Source organism: Setaria viridis, chromosome 9, assembly GCF_005286985.2.
Source record: "Setaria viridis chromosome 9, Setaria_viridis_v4.0, whole genome shotgun sequence".
NCBI lineage: Eukaryota > Viridiplantae > Streptophyta > Magnoliopsida > Poales > Poaceae > Setaria > Setaria viridis.
Window position 1 is genome coordinate 48531929 of NC_048271.2, and position 21027 is coordinate 48552955.

The window sequence follows — 21027 nt, forward strand, 5'->3', positions numbered from 1 at the left end:
CCCAGGACTCTAAAATAAGGGAGTTGCTACATATAATCTAGTCTGACAAAAGACATAAGCTATCTAGTCTGGTTTGGTATTGTAACTGAGTCAGTATGTCAGTGGGGAATTTCACCAAACAGCTGATGAGCACTGAGATTGACCCCACTCCAATGTTGTCAATTCGACACCGTGCTAACACTAGTCGCGTCCAAAGTGCAAGCAAGGAACCACAGCCAAATCCTGCGCTGGTGCAAGAGTACAACAAACACAATTGACAATCCCCTGAAGCAGATTGCTTTGCAGACAATAGAATGCCAAACATAAGAGATCATGGCAGTAGAATTTAGTAATTTATTGCACAGAAAACAGCTATATCATGATAATCATCTAGAAAACGTGATAACAGAGCAGTTCTAGTTGCAGCATCACAGAAAAGGCACGAATCCGGAAAGGGGAAACGACGAGGAAGAAAAGGGCGCAGCACACCTCTCTCCCTCTTTCCATCACTGCACCTTCAACTCCATCACGCTCTTGGCCTTGGGGGCGTAGAGCGAGTACACCACCGCCTGCCGCCTCGCGACCTCGAGCTGCTTCTTCCCCTCCGCGAACGCCGCCGCCGCGGCCGGCGGGTCGGCGAGGGCGCGGTTATCGCGGAAGGCGTCCGCGGCGCGGCGGCGCGTGTACTCCCGGATGTTGTAGTCGGAGAACTGCTTCGCGGTGCGGAGGAGGGACCGGAAGAGGGACAGCACCTCTGCCCTCGTCGGGGCCGCCACCGCCGCCATACTTGCGTGCCGAAAGCTCTCGAGACAGCGAGAACCAGAGGGCAGAGGCGGAGTTCTGTATGTTTTGCGCATTCGTCCTTGTCGAGAAGTTTTATTTAGCAAGAAGCCCTTGTCGAGACTGGTGCGCGCCGTCTAACCCAAGATGGGCCTGACACCAGAGTAATAAAAGGGCTAATATCTGGAGGCCTCCGTCTGCTTGGTTTGAGCTTGGGCCCTTTTACAAAAGGGCCGGTTTGGGCTACGTTGTAGAGGCCTCGGCCTTCTAACCATTCCCCTGTCGCGTGGGAAAGCGAGAAGACGACGGTGGCGGCGGCTGCGCTGCGGCGTTTCTCCCTCACCTTCGACAACGTTCGTGTCGGCGCCGGCCGCAAAAAAGGATCATCCACCGCGAGGGGCTATGACGGCTGCCGGGTTATCAGACGAGGTGAGGCGGTGAGCGCATCGTATCTCTTCCTCCCCCTGTCGTATCCGTTTCTTGGGCTTGGTAGACGATGAGCTTGGTGCGGAGTTAGTTCACCGAGTTGTTTCCGCTACCGCTACCGCTACCTGTAGGTGACGCAATCGGTGTTCGAACACACGGAGGGAGCAATGGGTTCGGTCTCGGACTCGCAGGCGAATGGAAACCACCAGCCGGCGCCGGCGCCGGCAGAGGCGGAGCAAGCCGTTGAGGAAGGCGATGCCAGCGAGACGATGGAAGGCGTCGCCTCCATCGCCTTGCTGCCTTCTGGCGCCATCTCCGGCCATTTCATCCGCCTCCCTGATTCCATCTGCTTCGGCCTCCAAGGCACCCGTAAGCCTCTATCCCCATTCCCCTTACATCTGTTGTTGGTTCCTTCCAAATTTCACTCTTTGAGAGCTATATTGTTATGCTGTTTTCATTTCTATCTAAAATCACCAAAGCCTTTTTTTTTATCAGAGCACAGGATAAATATCAGTGGCATATCATAAGAGGGTTTATAATCTGTCGAAATTATGTTTTCTTTTTTGGTGCACTGTTCTGAGCAATACCAGACTGATATTTACGCTGTTACAGAAATTCAGTATTGCAAGATAAATTGTTTATAATATGGCATAACATGCCACATTTAGAACTGCTGTTTTGTGCTACGGAAATTTTTTAGATGACTCCCGTTCAAAAACAAAGTTAGATTAGTCAATTCGATTTTTGGTAGAATATGGTGGGTAGCTTGGATGAGACAGTGAGATAATTGCTCTTAATTATACCAATGGATTTGTGTTGGTTGGATTGGAACTATTTGTTCTGTATTAGTTCACCATCTGTGTCTTTACTGTTTGCTAGATGAAACAGAAGATAAGTTTGATGTTACATTGTCATCCGGACATATAGCTAATTTGTTGTTTTTCTTTCTTTTGTTCTATTATGTAAGCAATATCTTGTGAGAGGGAATGTAGCCGAGGAGAGGATTACCGCCTTATAAAGCTCACCATCATTGATTTTAAGGTGGGACATGTCTTATGTACTTGCTCCTTCAAGCATTTCTTGTACTAATTAACTACATTTTGTTTTAAGAAACCACCCATTTTAATATTTGGCCAATCTCAGTTGATGTAAAAAGGCCATAAGCCTAGTTATATTTTCTCATGAAAAGATAAAATGAAAGGACAGATGACTTGCCCTTTCTTGAAAGAGAAGAATGGGGGACTTGAACCCATACCTCAACAACAGTGATTTTTGTGCTCTAGAATAGCACTAGGTTAAATGTGTGCCCTCTCATGAAACTGTAAAGTCTGGACAGAGCCAGAAGCCCAGAAGAGGTTATCTTTTCTCATGAAACTATGTGGCTTCTGTGATAGAGATTATTTTTTCTAATGAAACTGTGCATTTTTGTGATAGAGGTTAACTTTTTCCTGAATGATATGATGTTTGTGTGGTTGAGGTTGGCTTTTCTCATAAATCTGTTATGATCGTATGCTAGAGCAAGAGAGAGAAGGTGCTTGTGGTGGAATGCAGAGGCCATGATGCTGCTCGATTACAAAACATCGACCATTTGCATGGGTAAGTCTTGCTCTGATGTATGGATTTCATTAGAGTTCACAGCTCATTTGGTGATATTGAAATTACCTTTTGTCAAAACAATGCCAAGTGGTGTTTTTGTTGCTCACGTGAGGATTTGCATGGAGAATCTATATGGTTTCTTGCCATGGATTCTCATCTTATTTTTTGGACTTTATAGGAACATGGCAACTTTCTGGGAGGTGCCATATTAATAACAGTTGCAATGCATTATGTGTTGAGCAAGTTCTTTTGTAGTGTCTTCAAGCTGGGGTTATCAAGGGCATGTTTTATGAGACATTCAGTCTTCAGAGTAACCTAACCTTGAAAAGGATGTATGTTGGATTGTTGCTAAGTCTCTAATAGACACTTACTTGAGCTCTAGTATCCAACTCGCAAAAAAGATTTACTGTAAACTCTGCACATTGGTGGTGGTGCATCCGGTCTGTTAGCATTGGTTCATGAGATCCCAAGTGTTACCATCTCTTGTTCTTGATGGCAGCGAGGTATGAAGTAGAACTCGATGCTAACTGTCCAGAATCAGGATGCACCACTAGCAATGAGAGTTCATTAATCATTACTATGCAACTTGGTGTGAAGGAGGTCAGGCATGGGTGTATTAAAGACTTACCAATGTACAGCCTTTTATAAACTAGATTTGCTTGATAACTCCAGTGCGTACACTTAAAGTACTCTATGTCACATTTTAGGGATTTTTATTTTATCATTTCATTCCCATGTGCTATTCAAGCTGCAAAAAGAGCTATGACTGAAAGAAAGATCAGCCTTTATTTTACTAGTGCAAAGTTGTGCTACTTCTATAACACTTGCGTAGTCTGTAACCCCTTGATGTTGATCAGTAGATGGTGCAGTGTCTACATACCAGGAGTCATTTACAGGCAACAAGGTTCCTTCTACATTGTGCCACATCAATCAAACATTAAAACAAGCTTCAGCTGTATGGCGGACAAATGCTTTAAGTCCTTTATTGAGTTACTGCACTTGAATTTGATAAACTCAAGCCCTGATTTTCTTTCTTCTAGGGTCTAACTTGGAAATTTGTGAGGTTTTAAATAGAAAGACCCTCCAAACATGTCCTTTTGTAGAAGATAAAAATGGTTTTCTTTTTACAATTTCAAATGTTTGCATAGTGGTTCCTTAATAAAATTACAGTGCTAGCTGCTAGCTCTGATGCTCTATGCTAGTAATCTCGCCCAGTTCTCTAGCATAATGTTGCTATGTGCCGATTTAACTTTTTAGATGCATTTTGCTAAGGCCGATGCTCCTCGTGCTGTGATTGAGTCCTCACTGCTACCAAAATATCTAGCTGTATGCGTGTTTTACTAGAATGATATCAGTTTTTCCTAATGCAAATAATACTGTGCAGGTGGGAAGATGACATTGTTGGTTTGGTTGAAAAGGAACATGGGAATCAGAAAGTCTTGCTCTCTTTCGAATGTGAGACGCTGAAGGCTGATAAAGACGCGGAGGATCATATTATCAAATATATGCCAAACCTACGTGGACTGGATGCAGTTGGTAAGCATTACAAATAGAATTTTTTCATAAATAGCAAACAACGTTGATCATGAATACCAGTAATTCAACATAGATGTGGCATGCATGTGCGAAATCTGTTGGATGAGCAGAATTAGTTAGCATGGGCATGGCCAATTTGTAATTGTGCACCAAGTGCCACACAGTGCGCCTCACCTTCTCAATAGCACAAGAGTTTTACTGCTCGTGTGGGCACACTCTTAATGCATAGTGTTAACTCATTCATTCTTCCTCGCACTGCAGTAAATATAGGAAAAATGTGCATCACCGGCATCAATCTCAATGAGGACGATGAACCAAGAGGAGATAACTGAGAGCAGACACTTTGCCAGGGCGACCGGTGTTCACTGTTCCCCCTCAGGCCCTCCCTGTGTTGCTTTTCAGAGTCACTGGTAAACTACTAGGCACTGGTTAACCATCAAACGTTCACACTGCACTAACGCCATCACGCGGCGTTGTCCGCTGCTGCATCCTGTGCAAATCCCAAGGACTGTACCCTTTGGTTTGGTTGCTTCTGCTGCTGCTGCTCGGGCTGGGCGCATTTTTTGTCCCTGGCGCTACTGTTTGTCACGCTTTGTACGTAGGCCTTTTACCATCTGCTTGTCTGTTTACGAGCGTGGCGCCCTGATTCTTCACTCCTGTTGCGACCGTGAGGAGTGAGGAGTAAGGACTCGTCGCGTTTTCACTGAAGAGGGCTCCGGGCTCGTCTGAGTCGCACATGGCTTTGTATGGGACAGCAGGTACTGTAACGAATCTGTTAGTATCAGTCACTGTCCTTTCGCCATCGCGTTGCAGTCTCCCATGAGGCCATGAGCAGTGACGATGGGTCGATCCGGGTTGTTCGATTGGTGTTCCAGCGGCTCAGATCAGGCCAGGAAGCGTCTCTGACGGAGCAGGTTGGCTGGTCGCCTGGTCCAACGGACGGAGCGGGTTTTTGCCTTTTGGTCATGAACTCATCATGCTCATGATCGGGGGAGTTGCACGCACATTTGTGATGAAATCATGTGAGAATCCTAGATTGATCATTACCCGAAGAGACCACACAGACACAGGGATACTCGTACAGCGACAGGTGAGCAGAGGAAAAAGTGTGGCGTCCAGGGCCCACGCCCAGGAGCAGATGCGGGTCCCGCGAGAGAGTGCATGCCCATATGCCCCCACAGCTCTGCTCTTCCGTTCTTCGTCAGGACGTGCTTCCCACTCCGCCCGCACGAAAATGTCCTCCCGGTTTAGCCCCCCGATATGCCGCCACGTGTCTCGCGTTCCAGATCCAACGGCCCCGGTCGCTTGACCCCGTCCGCGCGCCCGCATCTCGCTCGTCAGCTCGTGCGGGGAGAACGCGAGGCGGATCGGACCGTTGCTCTGACACGTCGGGCCCCGGAGGCCGCGGACCCAGGGCGCAGCGAGGCGGGTCGTTTGGCTATGTTATTTTCCGCTGGCCCCGTGCCACGGGAGGAATTTCCCCGGAGAAAGTGCGGGCGAGAGGGACGAGCCCGGGCGGCGAGAGAAAATAGAGCGTGGGGACCGGAGCGGCAGCGAAGGAGGGGGAGGGGATCGACGGAGGCGCGAGAACGGAAGAGAGAGAGGAGGAGGTGGCGCGCGCGCCGGCGTGGGATTTCGGGTCGCGTCGAGGCCGCAGGTGAGCCGCATTGCCCGCCTCCGCCTCCACCTCTGTTCTTCGATCGGTGCGTGCTGTGCATTTCCGGGGGTGGCATGCGGAATCCTTCGCAGTTTGGGGGGATCGAGGCGGAGACGAGGCAATGCTGTTGTCGCGCGTTCATCTGGGTTCTGCAATCTGCATGCTGCGCGGGGTGCACTCGTTTTGGGGGGCACGCGCTTGTGCCTTCTCCGCGGGTGCTGCATCCGAGAGACGGTAGCTCATTGCGCCGCTTCGATGATTTACTAAGTTAATTGATCTCGGGTGCAGTGCATGCGGATTCTTTCGGGTGTAGCTGCGGACTCGATCCATGGTATTTTTTCGTTACCTGTCGAAATGACAAGATTTCACCGTGTAAATTCTGGGTCTATATTTTGGTGCAAAATTTCCTGGAGTAATTGGGTTACCTACCCGTTCGAGATTTCAAGCGGAGGTTGCTATTGATGGGTATGGGTGGCAGTTTTTGGGAGCTCTCGACACAACCGTACGGTCATTTAGGAAACGTGCTTTGAGGCCGTGCAACTTGGAATTCTCTGCTCCGAAGCAAAATATTTTTAGCTCACTTTCATTCAGATTGTTGAGGGAGGCGAGACATAGAAATGCTTGTGAGCCAAACGTTGCTTCAAAGTACTGCAGTTTGGACAATTATGCAGTTTATTTGTGCATATAAGAATCATTTAGAACATTAATGTTTTTTTCTCACCCAAACTACTACTATGAAGCCAAGTTCTTTTTTTTTTGCGGGCTTCACGATGTTGAACTCCAATTTTATCAGTCTATCATTTTAGGATAGCTTTCATTCCAAAAAAAACTATATACTGTTACTTTAATGAGATAACAAGACCGCAAGAGCCCCCATATCTTGTTAAATTTACTTCTCTTTGTGACTATTCTTGTGCTATATAATGCTCAGGTCCAACTAATGGCTTAAAAACTTAAGCTGATACTTATTGTGGATGCTGAATTCGACTCAGTTAATCAGAAGCTGACCCATGACAAACTAAATAAGCTTTCATGCTTCAGTTTCCTCTGGTAAGTGGTAACCTCCCTATTCCGGTGGAAAACTAGCTTTCAGTTCATAAGATCACATCACATCTGCTCTTGCTATAGCTGATAGTTTATGCATTGATATGATATTACACACCCATAGGATTGGTAGGTCAAGAATTGGGACAACTGGTATTTAGTGCACATATTTTCAACCATTGAATATGTTCAGAACTTAGCTAACATTGTTGTTACACAAGTTTTTTCAATCTGAACATAAGGAATCGGGGTGTTCAGATTTTACAGAACTAGTTTGAATTTAAAATAATTCATAAGGATCTGGACTCAAATCCCCCAATCCAAACATGCTTTCCTATTGGGACCTGGTAATATGGCTGTGTCAGTTTCTTTGTTTCTATTATTCTTGCAGAGAACAAATCTCATGAAATCATCACTAGTAACACAGTAAGCTGCATATTTTATTGTCGGAGAACATCAACTCATCAGAAATCATCGTGAGGTCTTCATAAGTCAGCCACCTAGAGCAGACAATGTCAGCTTCGGAGTTGAAGATTTCTCACCAGCAAGTAAGAGGGGCATATGTTTCACTTACATTCTTAATTCGTCTATCTTCACTATGTTTCTGATCATGTTAATTCATCTATGTGAAGTTTTTATTGGACCTCACCATTTCATGATTCAGCCACTTTAGTGAAGTTCAGTTGATTTGTGTTTCACTTAAAAAATACTGGATCATGTAATATTTGTTTATAAAGTGAGACGATAGAATTCAGTTTGGTTGATCAATGGGGTAAAATGGGCTATTCATATAATTTCTTGTTGTACTGGAATGATGCTAATGTTCTTTCTGAAAGACTCTCCATATTTTTTTTGTTAACAGTACTTACACATATAACTGCTTATGTAAAAGCTCATATTTTTCCTTATTTCAATTAACATTAAGTTCCAAAAGGTATTGCATCATTTGATTGTTGTATTTTCTAAGTATTCACCCTTCTCTGTTTCATACTCTGACTGGTATCATCTTCACAGCCCACTGAGAATATCAGCCAGGTTAAGACCTGCCGTTGTGGGGCAGGAGACTCTAACTTTCAGACCACTAATAAATCTGAAGCTGGTGAAAATTCGCCAACCACTTGTCCAAACTGTCAGGTTTGTTGGATTTTCTTCCATCTAAAAAAATGTTGTTTTTTTCATGAAGCTGTACTTATTAGTACATAAAGAAAAGATGCAAAGGGCATTCTACTAATGACCTTTTCAATGTTCTAATATTTCGTTGGGCAAGTGACACAATTCATCACTTCAGAATTATTTTTTCATGAAGCTGTGCTTGGTAGTACATAAAGAAAAGATGCAATGGGCACTCTACTAATGACCTTTTTAATGTTCTAGTATTTCCTAGAGCAAGTGACACAATGCATCACTTTAACTTCAGATTTACTGTTCCTAAGTCTCAGTTGCACTTCAACAAGCATGAATTCAGATCAAGTTGTGGCAAAAAGATTAGTGTTATAAAAAATTTTCACAATCGATTCCACATATTCTTTTACTGCAGGTTCTTAAGAGTGGAAATTTACTGCTCTCATCTAAAGGTATTTTTTTTTCCTGCTGATACTATGCATAAATTCTGTTTTAGCATGGCTAGATTAACTTGTGGTAAGGTTTTCATATGCCTATGCCATAGGAATATTATCCATCAAATGAGCTAGATTGGACCAAAATAACGTTCTACCTTCTCAATTTATCAAGCACAGAAGACAGAAAAAACATGTATCTTGAAGTCAGAGCAATAATCACAATGTCTTATGTGGATAAGAGTATTTATCATGCAAATTTCGGAACGACAGCAAACTATATTGTAATTTGTTTTGTTATATAGCCATGATTTTTATTGAGAGGATATCAACCTGCAGGGTGGATCATATATGAAGATTAGGTAATCATTTTGAGTGGCAATCTAAGTTAGAGCAGACCATGGTACAATCTACTTGCTCCAAAAGGCATGGCCAAAAATGTATAATATCTGTTTATAATTCCTATAAGATCATATGCTTTAAAATTTCGGTGCTGGGGCAAACAAGCTTTGGTGAAGTCTCAAGTGTCGGACTGTCGGTGTTGTGGTGTGCATGTGTCGTCTTTGGTCTTTTGTGCTATTTATATTCTCTTCTTAGTGAAATGATGTGCAGTCCTCTTGCATATTCGGGAAAAATGCGGAACGCCTATGGGATAATTGCTCGATATTGTTACTGAGCCAAACATAGTTCAATAACAATTTTCCTTCTTTTTAGCGGGAAGGTTATCTTTGCAGTTTAATTAGGCGGACCAGATTATTTCTTCTTGAATCTGATCCTTTTTAATCTGGAAACTTTTGTAGAAGCTTGGTTGCTCCATTCTGTCATTTTTGCATTTGACGAATTATGTTTTAACATGAACTTTTATATATTTATGGCTACACTATGCTTCTCATTTCCTTAATTTTGATAACTTACAGGGATTGGCTGGACAGTATGGAAAAAGCGCTGGTTTATCCTTACAAGGACATCATTAGTGTTCTTCAGGAGTGATCCTGTAAGATATATTGCTATAATTCCTTCTATAGTGTTCCATTTTCTTCAAGTTATAGTCTAATACTGTTTTGTAGAGCTATGTACTTTGTTGTGTCTCTTTGCTTCAGTCACAATGCTGTGAATAATTTAAATTATTGTTTGGAGTAGAATAAATTTCCTTGTAATAAAGCACACTCCAAGGTAAAGTGTATTCAGAAAGAAGACATTAGGTGATGAGATACCTTTATCCTGTGAGGTTAGACTCCTTGCTATCTGTACTATATGATCAATGGTTCAACTATATCATCAATTGGATCGTAGGGCTAGGATACCAGCTAAGTAAGCTACAAATCTGGCTTTCCCTTGTCATATATGGATCCCCCATGCTGATCAGATCTCATTTCATGTCTTCTGTTCTATTGTTTTATTAGCTTTATGAAATGTGATATAATTTCCAAAATTCATTTTGAGGAAGAGTAAGCATATGAATCCAACTCTTAGAAACTACACCTAAGTTTCGAATAAGAAGTTTGTGTAGCTTATTATCTCCATCTACTTGCTTAGATTAAGTCAGAGCATTATTAAGATTCTCACTAGAGTACCCGAGCTCTCATCAAGTAAAGCTATATCTAAGACAAGTTATATCCACTTATAGCACTGCAACAGCTAAACTACAAACTAGCATCCTGATTTGATCTAGGTAATTATATCATTATTCACTAATCAGTATACCTAATATTGTACAAAAAACTGAATGAACCTGTAAGTGGTACTATAGTCTGATATTAAACTGTGATAGAAAACAAAATGTTAACACTACTAATGGCTACCCGTTTAACCATTTCAAGAGGTAAACATGATTGCAGCCACATGTACAACTGTTGAAGCATAGTTCTTTTTGGCTTGTTGGTGAAATTATCTATGGATTTGTCTTAGTAATTTATTCAAACTGAAATGATAGGTTATGCACAAACATGGCAATTACCCCCAATTTTTCTGCTTAACTTGCAGAATGCTCCCCCTCCCAGAGGCAGTGAACCAATTGTTACACTTGGTGGAATTGACTTGAATAACACTGCAAGGTGTGAATTTAGATGTTTTTTTGTTGAAGTATAAAGCTCCTTCAATAATATCTTATAAGCTTATAATCTTGAGCAATGTTTCAGTATGATTGTCAAAGAAGAAAGGAAAACTATAACAGTGGTCTTTCCTGATGGTCGTGATGGACGCACTTTCACCCTTAAGGTCAGTTGTGTACCGCATTCAATTTCTTGGTTGCTGTTATGGTGCTTCAAATGGGAGGGTTGGCATTTGGGAGCGTGCAATGATGTTATCACTGCAGTGACTAGTGGGGCAACAGGTGCTGCAGTGGGATTGAAATTGCAGTGCTGGCTGTGACTGGGGGCCGGGTGTGCAACAACAGTTAATATGACTTATGGTATTTAACGGTACAGTCTTTTATCAAACAGGCAGAAACTACAGAAGACCTAAATGAGTGGAGAAGTGCATTAGAGAATGCTCTGGCTCAGGCACCCAGTGTTGCGAATACAGCTGGGCAGCATCCAGTAACCACCACTGACATAACAGAACCTGCTGAAGCTGCTGTTGAACAATGTAAGCCATGTTTACTCTTATCAGAAGTTGCATGTATTAGTCTCTTGTATTTATTTATAGGTCATACTTTCTATACCAAAAGGAATCCAGCTTTTGTGACAAACAATAGGCTAGTCAAAATTTCAATGGATATCAATTCCTCACATTCTCCTAACTGAAGTTGATAGCTCTAGGATCCTGAGTCCTGTCATTTTCCATTTCTGGTAGCTGTAAAAGTATGGTGGTACACGGGTACTGTTCCCTTTGGTGTTTGATCACCTTCATTTTACACGTCCTGAATTTGTTGATTTAAAAATTCTGTAAGACATGGGTAAAAATGACTTTGTTGTTGTTGTGCTGCAAAAAATGACTTTCTGCCAGATAAATACACCAGTTCACTGTTCAATCTTGCTTGTCTTCTAGTACTTAGAAACTAGATTTTTTTAGGACACTAACTTAATCAACATGCATGCTCCCTATGGCCTACAGGAACATGGGCAAACATTTGTTGGTCAACATGCTTGAAGTAGCTTCCATTTTTCATTAGTATCAATGCATCCAGTCATCTCAAAAGTTAAAAAGAGAAAGGAAGACATCTACAATTGCACAATTCATCATCCATGAGTATATATTAATTGATTTTTCATTAAACATGAGTATATATTAATATATTATGAGCCGCATGGGCCAAGATGGGCTATAGACACCAACCTACCATTTATACAAAATACAGCTGACATAAAAAAATTATGAAAATTTTGCATCAGGTGTCAGATATTGTTATATATATTTGGTAACATATTAAAATCAGAGACTTAACATCATGAGCTTGAGATTCTGTACAATATTTAGAACGTTTTTTTTCATTTATTTTGTTCTCACTCTGTTCTGGTGGGGAGGAATGGAATCTTATCATGGAGTTGGAATACAAATAAGCAACAATTATTTCCATTTCAGCGGAAGATAAATCTGTGATTGGTAGACCCGCAGAATTTGCACTTGTTGATGCTGATGGCACTACAGCATTCCTGGAGAAAGCCTTAAAGTTCATTGAAGATTATGGTAAATGTTTTCAATACACAATCTTGCCTCAAATTTCCTGTAGTTATAAATTTACGAAATAAAAATCCTGGTGAACATAAATAATATCCAAGTACAGGTTTATATATTTACCAAGTTAGCTGTTCAATGACAAGTGGAAAAAATACGCTCTTTCTAGGTGTCAAGGTTGAAGGAATCCTCCGTCAGTCTGCTGATGTTGAAGAAGTCAAACGCAGGATTCGGGATTACGAAAAGGGTGATTTCTTGTAGTCTGACATTTTTCCCTTTTAAGTTAGGACAACTAGGTTTGGCACTTCAGTGTCTCAGCCCTCTTGGGATTTCTTGTATGCAGTTATAGTAAGTTATTTATATTCTTATATTGGTACATATTTTCATGAAGCTAGTTTGGGAGGACTATTAGTTTGGATATTCTGAGAGAGTTGTATTTGCTCTGGTTTATTTGCCAGCTATGTGTTTAAAACCACATCTTTTAATATGAATTTGTAGGAAAGAATGAGTTCTCCCCAGAAGAGGATGCACATGTTATCGGTGACTGTATTAAGGTATTTATTGACAAGCATTACTATGGTCTCACAATAGGAATAAATTGTGTATTATTTTTAGTAACATTTGACGGTCCTCACTCGTTGCAGTACATTCTTCGAGAGATGCCATCTTCTCCAGTCCCTGCATCATGTTGCACTTCCCTGGTTAGAGCTTACCGTAAGACTGACTTGAAACTTACTTTATTTACTCAGCAATCTGTCCAGTCTTAAATTTCTGAGCCTAGCTACCTTTCATGGAGTATATACCAAAATACTAGCTAAGCTTATGCCCTACCAAACATTGTGTTATGCTAAAATTATAAACTGATCAAAACAAGCGATTATACAGGAACTGACAAGACAAGAAGACTTGATGCTATGAATAGAGTGATATATGAAGTTTTTCCAGAACCAAATCGCCAATTGTTGCAGAGGTATCTATCGCCAATGGTTTGTTTCAAATGTCTTATCAACCAAACTCTAGACTGAAAAAGTTAATGATCATGGCGTCATGGTCCTAATGCCTATGATTTTCATTCTTGAAGAATATATACGTGATTTTTCCATATTTATTTTGATTATCAGTTAGCTATAGCCTGTATCATAAATTGACGACAGCATCATCAAAGTCCATGAAACTCATTGCTTTTTCTTTTAGGATTCTCAAAATGATGCAGATTGTTGGATCGCACAAAGCTGTAAATAGGATGTCTGCATCTGCTTTGGCAGCTTGCATGGCACCACTTCTTCTTCGGCCTCTTCTTCTTGGTGAATGTGAAATTGATAGTGACTTCAGTATGGCTGGGGACAGTTCATTCCAGTTGCTTCAAGCTGCTGCTGCTGCCAACCATGCTCAAGCTATTGTTATTATTATGCTTGAGGAATATGATCAGATATTTGATGTATCTCCTTTTCCCTGGACATGTTTTTCTCTGCAAGCAAGTTCCATTTGATTGTCATGAATTTTAATCCAACAGTTACCTGTTTAGGATATTGAAGACGGTTCATACTCTTCAGATGCTTATACCGAGTCTGACATTGACAAGGAATATTCAACAGACAATGACATACATGAAGATGATGGTTCCTATGGTTCTGGTGAAGATGATGTCGAAGAAGATTTGAATGATAATACTGAACACTCTTCTGGCAACAGGGGTGAACGTGATAGTAACATTAGGGTTGGTAATGCAGATGACCAGGTACTTCATCTGATCACTGTGTTCATTTCTAAAACATTATCAAAAGGAAGATATTTCTTTGTTTGTAAACCTTTATGATTGACCCCTTGTTTTATCATGCTATTCCTTACTGATCATTTGATTATTTCTGAATTTGTATTATAAGTTATCTTCTTGTTTTGCTTTAGCATTCAGAAATTATTTTGTTTGACTCCTGATTCCTAAACGTAACTGCTCACAAGTCTGGTAAAACCTTTCCATTTTCATCAACACTATTTATTGCAGTCAAAAGGGCCTCATTTGCTTAATTCTTGCTTGATAGTGGTTTTTCATAGGAACATTTTTTAGCAAGACTTTCAATATCAAGTAATCCTAGTACAAACTAAATTTTTTAGCAAGACATGTCAATATCAAGTAATCCTAGTACAAACTAAGTTATGCTAATTTATTAAACATGTTTCTTTTTTTTCTTGAATAGGCTGAGTGTCATTTCATTAGGATAGGAAGAAACAACAAGAGAGAGGACATGAGTCTACTCCCCTATACAACTAAAAGTTTACAGTCTTGCCACAAAATTAAAACACACGACCAAGAAACTAGACCTAATCTGGGGGAAGCAACCGGAGGTGCAGCTCCTGCAAAACACCATAAGGTGCACTCAGTCTTCACCGCCTGCAGGATCACCTGCACACTTGGACTAACACCCTCAAACACACATGCATTCCGATGCTTCCATATTTCCCAAGCAACCATGATTATTGAACATGTTTCATCCACTATATCCCCACTATTCACTATAAAAAATTCCCTCTTGCACATAATTTAAAATTGGAGCAGGTAAATCATATTTTGAGCATCTTCATTCATCAGGCACTACCTTCTTAATGCCCAATTAAACAACCAGTTTAGCTAATTCGCAATACCATATGATGAATAGCCTGTAAGAATAAAAACTCTCCTTAGGGGAGAGATGTCGGGCCTAGCATCATCATATATGTAGGAGGTGCAAATCGAACCTGGTTGGCTGAGTAGCAACTAGCTCCACTAACGAGTATATCTCGGGGAGATTCTCAACAAACAATCTCTTAAGAAGAAATCAACTAGTTATTTGTTGTATCTAACTGACTTGAAGATTTATGCTTTCGTATTCAACTGATGGTCCAAAAGTCCATCAATTGCATTCTGATAATGAATGCCATCATTTTACTCAGTGTTTGAAGCTAGCATATAATTGAAATGCTAATAAGATATATATTTATAGACTGCTTATTATGTATTTCATTTGGCCAACAAAAGACTAACACTATAGGATGCATGCAGCCATGATAAACATCTGAAAGGATCTGGGCGATTATTTTTATGAAAATACTTTTGCTAAATCATGCTCTTGAAAAATTAATGGTTAAAGTAGCGTTAATTTTACTCAGAAAAAAAACGCCTTCCTTTTTCTTGACTGAAGGGATTACTCCAGGCATCTTAATGTTCTTGGAAATTATATTAATAAGACTAAGATTCTAATGAATGACGCTGCATGAAGTCTGAAATAATCACGGCACACATTTCAAACATATAAATTTTCCTTTCCAACTAAATGCTCTTGCAGTTTGTTACCTTACAATTTCTCATCACCCATAGGTTATCTCGGGCCCTGCATGTGATGAAAATGATAAAGTTGTTCAACCACCTGTGAGGACCACGAGAGTAGAACATGGTGTGCCAACGGAAGAGAGTAATCAAATTAGTTCTCTTCAAAAAGTTGACGAAACCTCTCAAATGGAGAGCAACCTTCCATCCCAATCAAAACAAGAATCAACTAATGAAAGCAAAAGGAACTCATGGGGGCGTACTTCAGTAAGTTTAAATTGTTATTCACATAATTGTCTATCAGAACTAGTGCTATCTGCTATGTTATAGCTTGGCTTAAGCACTTTATTTACAGGCAAGAAAAGACCTCTCAACAGAGGAGGCTAACTGTTGCGGTGGTGATGATGATGAGTAAGTAGCCTGTTATATTATATACAATGCAACTGGGCATGTGCTATGTATTGAAAGAGTAACAGACATCTTATAAAAGCAGCAAATTCTTTTTTGCAAGTTGTTTTGCTATAGTTCTCCTTGAAAGCAATGAATATTGCGTGGAATATTAGATTGGATTGATTGAGAGATAGAGGTTACAATATATAGTGGTGAGGAGATCTTAGGGCTTGTAGAAACAGAGCCGGATAAGATCTCCTCATATCTCTAACCATCCTAATCAAGGAGAGGCCGGCCGGGCTACAAGCCACACAGCCCATGCCCATACACACGCATACATACAGCTTGCTAACACGCCCCCGCAGTCGAATGGTCGATGATTGAACATTAAGACTGGATCTGAACTCAGTGAAAACTGAAGATGGTAGCCCCTTGGTGAAAATGTCGACGAACTGTGAAGTCGTTGGAACATGAAGAACGCGAACATCACCAACTGCAACACGCTCCCGAACGAAGTGAAGATCGATTTCCACGTGATTGGTGCGCTGATGCTGGACTGGATTGGAGGACATGTACACTGTGCTGATGTTGTCGCAGTACACCAATGTCGCCTGTCTCAATGGTGTATGCAGCTCAGCCAAGAACTGGCGCAACCAGGTAGCTTCATCAACGGCATTTGCAACAGATCGATACTCGGCTTCTGCACTGGAGCGAGGAACAGTGTTATGACGTTTGGAAGACCATGAGACGAGATTGTCCCTGAGAAATACGGCATAACCCGAGGTGGACTTGCGAGCATCTGGACAACCAGCCCAGTTAGCGTCAGAGTAGACCACTAAATCAGACTGTGAAGAAGGCCAAACAATCAATCCCAAATGCAGTGTCCCGCGAATGTACTGTAGGATGCGCTTTAGAGCAGCAAGGTGAGGTTCCCACGGATCATGCATATGAAGGCAGACCTGCTGTACAACATACACAATATCAGGTTTGGTGAAAGTGAGGTACTGAAGAGCTCCCACCAGACTGCGATAATCAGTAGGATTCTTTAGAGGAACACCATCGGCAGGAAGCTTGGGACTCAAGTCAACTGGTATGGAACATGGTTTGCACTCTGCCATCCCGGTGCGGTTGAGAATCTCAAGCATGTACTGTTGTTGAGAGAGAAGCAAACTAGACCCAATACGCCAAACGTGCATCCCTAGAAAATGATGAAGTTCGTCGAGGTCCTTCATGGAAAACTCCTGCTGCAAGGCACCAATAGTCCGACGAAGCAAGTCCGTGGAGGAAGCTGTGAGCACAATGTCATCCACGTATAAAAGCAGATAGACCATGTCATTACCGCGGTGAAACACAAACAAGGAAGTGTCCGTCTACCTCCACAAAACCAAGCTGAAGTAGGAACGAGGCACTCAGCAGGGGCGGCGTTGTCGTCGACGGGCTGGTCCTTGGGCGCTTTGTCGTCCTTGGTTAGTGAGCCAGCTGGAGCAGAGCTGCCAGTAGGGAGAGTCGATCCGGGAGGAGGAGGCGCAGAACCGGCCATGGCGGCGCGTGAAGAAGCACGCGCGCAAGGGAGCGGCGCCGAGGAGGCGCGCTGAGATGCGGAAGAAAAAGGAGGAACTAGAAAACCTAGACTTGTGATACCATGAAAGCAATGAATATTGTGTGGAATATTAGATTGGATTGATTGAGAGATAGGGGTGAGGAGATCTTAGGGCTTATAGAAACAGAGCCGGATAAGATCTCATATCTCTAACCATCCTAATCAAGGAGAGGCCGGCCAGGCTACAAGCCACACAGCCCAGGCCCATACACACACATACATACAGCTTGCTAACACTCCTCAACAACCAAGAACTCATCCCATGACGACCAAAAGAGAATAAAAGGAATATATCACTGTTGTTAGGGTTTAGTAATGGGAATAAACTCTTTCAATTCTTATTTGGTGGCCCAGTTCTGTTTGTCGTCGTAGTTAAAAGTATGTAAAGGTTGGCTGCTACGGACCGAGCCACTTTTAGCTACAAAAAGTTTTCCCTACATTCCTTTCCCCATATACTTTTGTCCTACTTCTATCCACTCCCACTTGTAGGATGAGTAGTGCATAAAATACAATCATGTTTTCCAATTCATGCATAGAAAGTTTTCTTTCTTTCACTGCATATAGGTTCACTTTCCCTTTGCTTCTCTAAAATTTGTATGTCTTATGAACTTGGCATACCATTTAGGGTTTCCTGTTACATTTTTTATATAAAAAACTGGACAGATGGAAACTTATAAAGATAAAAATAAAGTCAGCTTTTAGAATTTGCATTTGTTGATATTTTGAGTTGCCTTTTCTTATCTAATTCAGCTTCTGAACTAGGGCTCATATTGTGAAGCTTGAAAACAACAAGAGTCATCTCCAATCTAAAATTACAATGGAGGTACAAGGATCACACTAAAATCATGTAACATAGCATTCTTCGATGTGAGATGATGCTATGTCTTTTTCAGGTAAAAGAAAATACAGTACTCCAGGCAAGTCTAGAAAGGCGAAAAGAAGCACTACATGAGCGCCGTGTAGCACTAGAAAAAGAAGTAAGAGCTCAAACTTAAGGTCTATTTTTTTTTTCTGTTCTGGAAAGAGAATATAGTCCAGGTACCATTTTTTACTGTTTAGTGGCTTTGTTTCCGTAAGAGATTCTCTGTTCCAGGCAGGGTTCAAACTTTAACAAATATAGAAAAAAAAGCATATGACACCGGGCATTATGTTGAAGGTGAAGATTGTTCTAGTAGCAGTTATGCAGCAAGTACTATTCAAACATCTGAACCCAAGCAATAGCCCAAATAACTTTGAGAAAGTGGTCCTTGCTCCTTACGTTTTAAGAGTCAACAAATGCATGCACTCTGCCCTCAAGGTTTGATCACATGGTGCTCAGTCAGATGAGCTTTTTATTCTTATCTGTTTGAATGCCCAAGACAACTGATACAAAGTATGTTAACGAATACCAAAATGATTCTTTTTTTTTTCCTTTTAAAGGATGAGTACATTAATCGAAATGAACATTTTCTTGCTGTCCATACTTATCCGGTGCAATCATGTTTCATTTGTAGGAATATCTCCCTGATAACAACAAACTAAATGAAGTTCTGATTCTATTTGATGTACTAATTTCATTATGCGGCCAACTTTTTTTTACCTCACATTTTATCACTCTGAGCAAGGCCCAGTGAAGCATCAGTTTCTTTGCAAGGCCCTGTGAAGCATCAGTTTGAGCAACATTGCACTTGCTTTCCACTTCTTTCTTCCTTCAAATAAATTGAAGTTTCTAGCAGTCATGGTAACGTTTGGGTGCAGCCTTGCCTGAAGAGAGGGGAGTGGGAGTCCTACTGTGATGCATTGTGGCCTGTACTCCACTGAACTGCATACTGGATAATGCCACTTAAACCATTGAAGTATTAAATATCACTTTGTAATAGCGATGTATCCATCCATCATTGGACCATATAGTCCGCTGATAGAACAAGGATTTGAATGGGAGTTCTGACTCAGATCTCAGAACTATGCTGTACTTATGTGCTTCTGGAATTGTTTTGTTGTGCTTGCAATGTTCTGCATTTTTCTCTGTTCAACAAGGATACTTTGCACATTCAACAGGTGGAAAATTTACGAGACCAGCTGCAGAAGGAGAGAAATTTGAGGGCTTCATTGGAGTCTGGCCTAATGAATATGCGAAGAGGACAGGTGTCCTTCCCGTCAACAATAGACAGCAAGGTACCCTTTCTGAAACTGGCTATTGAGATAGATAACGGTTTTCGCCATTTGAAACGTTTTCTTCTTTCTGTTGATTAAAGACTAAGGCTGATCTTGAGGAAGTAGCTGCCGCTGAAGCTGACATTATGAACTTGAAGCAAAAGGTTTCTGATCTTCGTGGACAACTCAACAACCAGGCCCAACTGAGTTCCACCTCATTATGTGAATCATGCAACAACAAGCGGCTCCTAAATACAGACAAGATTGTCGAGTAAGGTTTTATTTCCAAGAATTCAGTAGTACTTTCGCACATTCTATAATATTTTGCCTCTCTTTAAAATCTTTGGTTGAGACATATTTAAGATAGAGTTCTACTAAATTGGCCTCCCTTTCTTCAGCGGCGAACAAAATGCTGCCCTTTCTACAGAGATTAGCTCCTCAGTCAAATCACCAACTGTACCTGACATGTTCTGGGCTACAAACCAAATGGTTCAAAAGATGTTGGCTTCGAAGGACGGCCAAGATGGATCACTTACCACGAGGTGGAACTTTGCGCAGAGGCAGAACTCCAATAATGCAGTTACGAACAAGGCTCAAGGTTCAAGTACTAAAGCAGAGGTGATCCCGTTCTGCACGATAGTAAACGTTTATTATGCTACTCTTAGCCCCCCCCCCCCCCCCCCCCCCCCCCCTCCTGGTGTCTGACGCTAACGATTTATTAACCTGAAGTTAATACTACCGCTATATTATCAGGAATCTGGGATGGCACCATCGTCTGCATTAGCCAAGCTGACTAGCCGACTCAACTTTTTGAAAGAAAGAAGGGCGCTTCTTGCTAGTGAGATGCAAAACTTAGATCTGGGTCGCCCTCAGGCCCAGGGGCCTACAGCTCCTCCGAAAGGAGACTCCAGCTGAGCAGTAGACTTGTGTTACTACATATGTTCCTGGAAGAGGATTGCTGGCAATGTTTTCAGAAACTTTGGTTGGAACAAACTACAGTAGTTATAGAGTAACATAATCTGGACATTGCGCTGGTAAATCGTGTCTTCACCATGATGTTATATACACCAGTTGTGTAGCAACAACACTGACGGTCAACCTGGTATGTAGCATTCTCTTCAAACACTCTGGGCCACTGCCCAAGTACGCTTGCAAGTACATTTCAACATTTGTGGGGCTGTTATCCAGTTCCATTAGCCTGAGGAGGTACTCGGGAGTGGTATCTGTTTCTCTTGCTGCACATCAGCTAAACTTATGATCAAACTTTGTAAGAATATAGCACTATGCTTCTCTGTATTTAAAGTACTGTATGAGCTAATAGCAGATCCAGGGTCAAAAGTTCCTGCTTGAAAGTTGAGCCCCTATTTGTTTTGTCCTTTCCACTACTATTTTTTTAGAATCGAGATTGAATCTG

The 21027-nt window shown here is 41.6% G+C and overlaps 3 protein-coding genes across 5 annotated transcripts; 2 read left to right on the top strand and 1 right to left on the bottom strand.

Annotated features, from left to right (window-relative positions):
* Positions 1–253: 253 nt before the first annotated feature.
* On the bottom strand, positions 254–849 carry LOC117836350 (uncharacterized). Its single transcript, XM_034715753.2, has one exon. The coding sequence runs from the start codon at positions 834–836 to the stop codon at positions 486–488; it is 351 nt and encodes a 116-aa protein (XP_034571644.1). The 5' UTR covers positions 837–849; the 3' UTR covers positions 254–485.
* Positions 850–1023: 174 nt separating this feature from the next.
* Positions 1024–5119, top strand: LOC117836469 (uncharacterized). Its single transcript, XM_034715903.2, has 6 exons — positions 1024–1188; positions 1317–1554; positions 2153–2226; positions 2702–2781; positions 4166–4317; positions 4579–5119. The coding sequence occupies exons 1-6, from the start codon at positions 1162–1164 to the stop codon at positions 4647–4649; spliced, it is 642 nt and encodes a 213-aa protein (XP_034571794.1). The 5' UTR covers positions 1024–1161; the 3' UTR covers positions 4650–5119.
* Positions 5120–5796: 677 nt separating this feature from the next.
* On the top strand, positions 5797–20965 carry LOC117837719 (rho GTPase-activating protein REN1). 3 transcript variants are annotated; one of them, XM_034717459.2, is made up of 24 exons: positions 5797–5974; positions 6906–7024; positions 7410–7566; positions 8033–8152; positions 8556–8592; positions 9492–9568; positions 10558–10628; positions 10713–10791; positions 11016–11160; positions 12097–12201; positions 12359–12436; positions 12688–12743; positions 12834–12903; positions 13075–13159; positions 13384–13627; positions 13715–13927; positions 15542–15757; positions 15846–15901; positions 18243–18303; positions 18374–18457; positions 19518–19634; positions 19715–19884; positions 20012–20231; positions 20367–20965. In XM_034717459.2, exons 3-24 carry the CDS (start codon positions 7531–7533, stop codon positions 20526–20528), a joined length of 2502 nt encoding a protein of 833 aa, XP_034573350.1. In that variant the 5' UTR covers positions 5797–5974; positions 6906–7024; positions 7410–7530; the 3' UTR covers positions 20529–20965. The 3 variants fall into 3 exon arrangements, with proteins under 3 accessions (XP_034573350.1, XP_034573351.1, XP_034573352.1); XM_034717460.2 differs by lacking the exon at positions 18243–18303 and having other exon boundaries at positions 18337–18457; XM_034717461.2 differs by lacking the exons at positions 15542–15757; positions 15846–15901; positions 18243–18303; positions 18374–18457.
* Positions 20966–21027: the final 62 nt, after the last annotated feature.

Excerpts from the sequence above, each read along its gene's own strand:
- LOC117836350 (XM_034715753.2), bottom strand. The coding sequence starts at position 836 with ATGCGCAAAACATACAGAACTCCGCCTCTGCCCTCTGGTTCTCGCTGT.
- LOC117836469 (XM_034715903.2), top strand. The coding sequence starts at position 1,162 with ATGACGGCTGCCGGGTTATCAGACGAG. Across the intron at positions 1,555-2,152 it reads CTTCGGCCTCCAAGGCACCC|CAATATCTTGTGAGAGGGAA; the intron begins GTAAGCCTCTAT and ends CTATTATGTAAG. Across the intron at positions 4,318-4,578 it reads ACGTGGACTGGATGCAGTTG|TAAATATAGGAAAAATGTGC; the intron begins GTAAGCATTACA and ends CTCGCACTGCAG.
- LOC117837719 (XM_034717459.2), top strand. The coding sequence starts at position 7,531 with ATGTCAGCTTCGGAGTTGAAGATTTCTCACCAGCAA. Across the intron at positions 8,153-8,555 it reads CCACTTGTCCAAACTGTCAG|GTTCTTAAGAGTGGAAATTT; the intron begins GTTTGTTGGATT and ends CTTTTACTGCAG. Across the intron at positions 18,458-19,517 it reads GTGTAGCACTAGAAAAAGAA|GTGGAAAATTTACGAGACCA; the intron begins GTAAGAGCTCAA and ends CACATTCAACAG.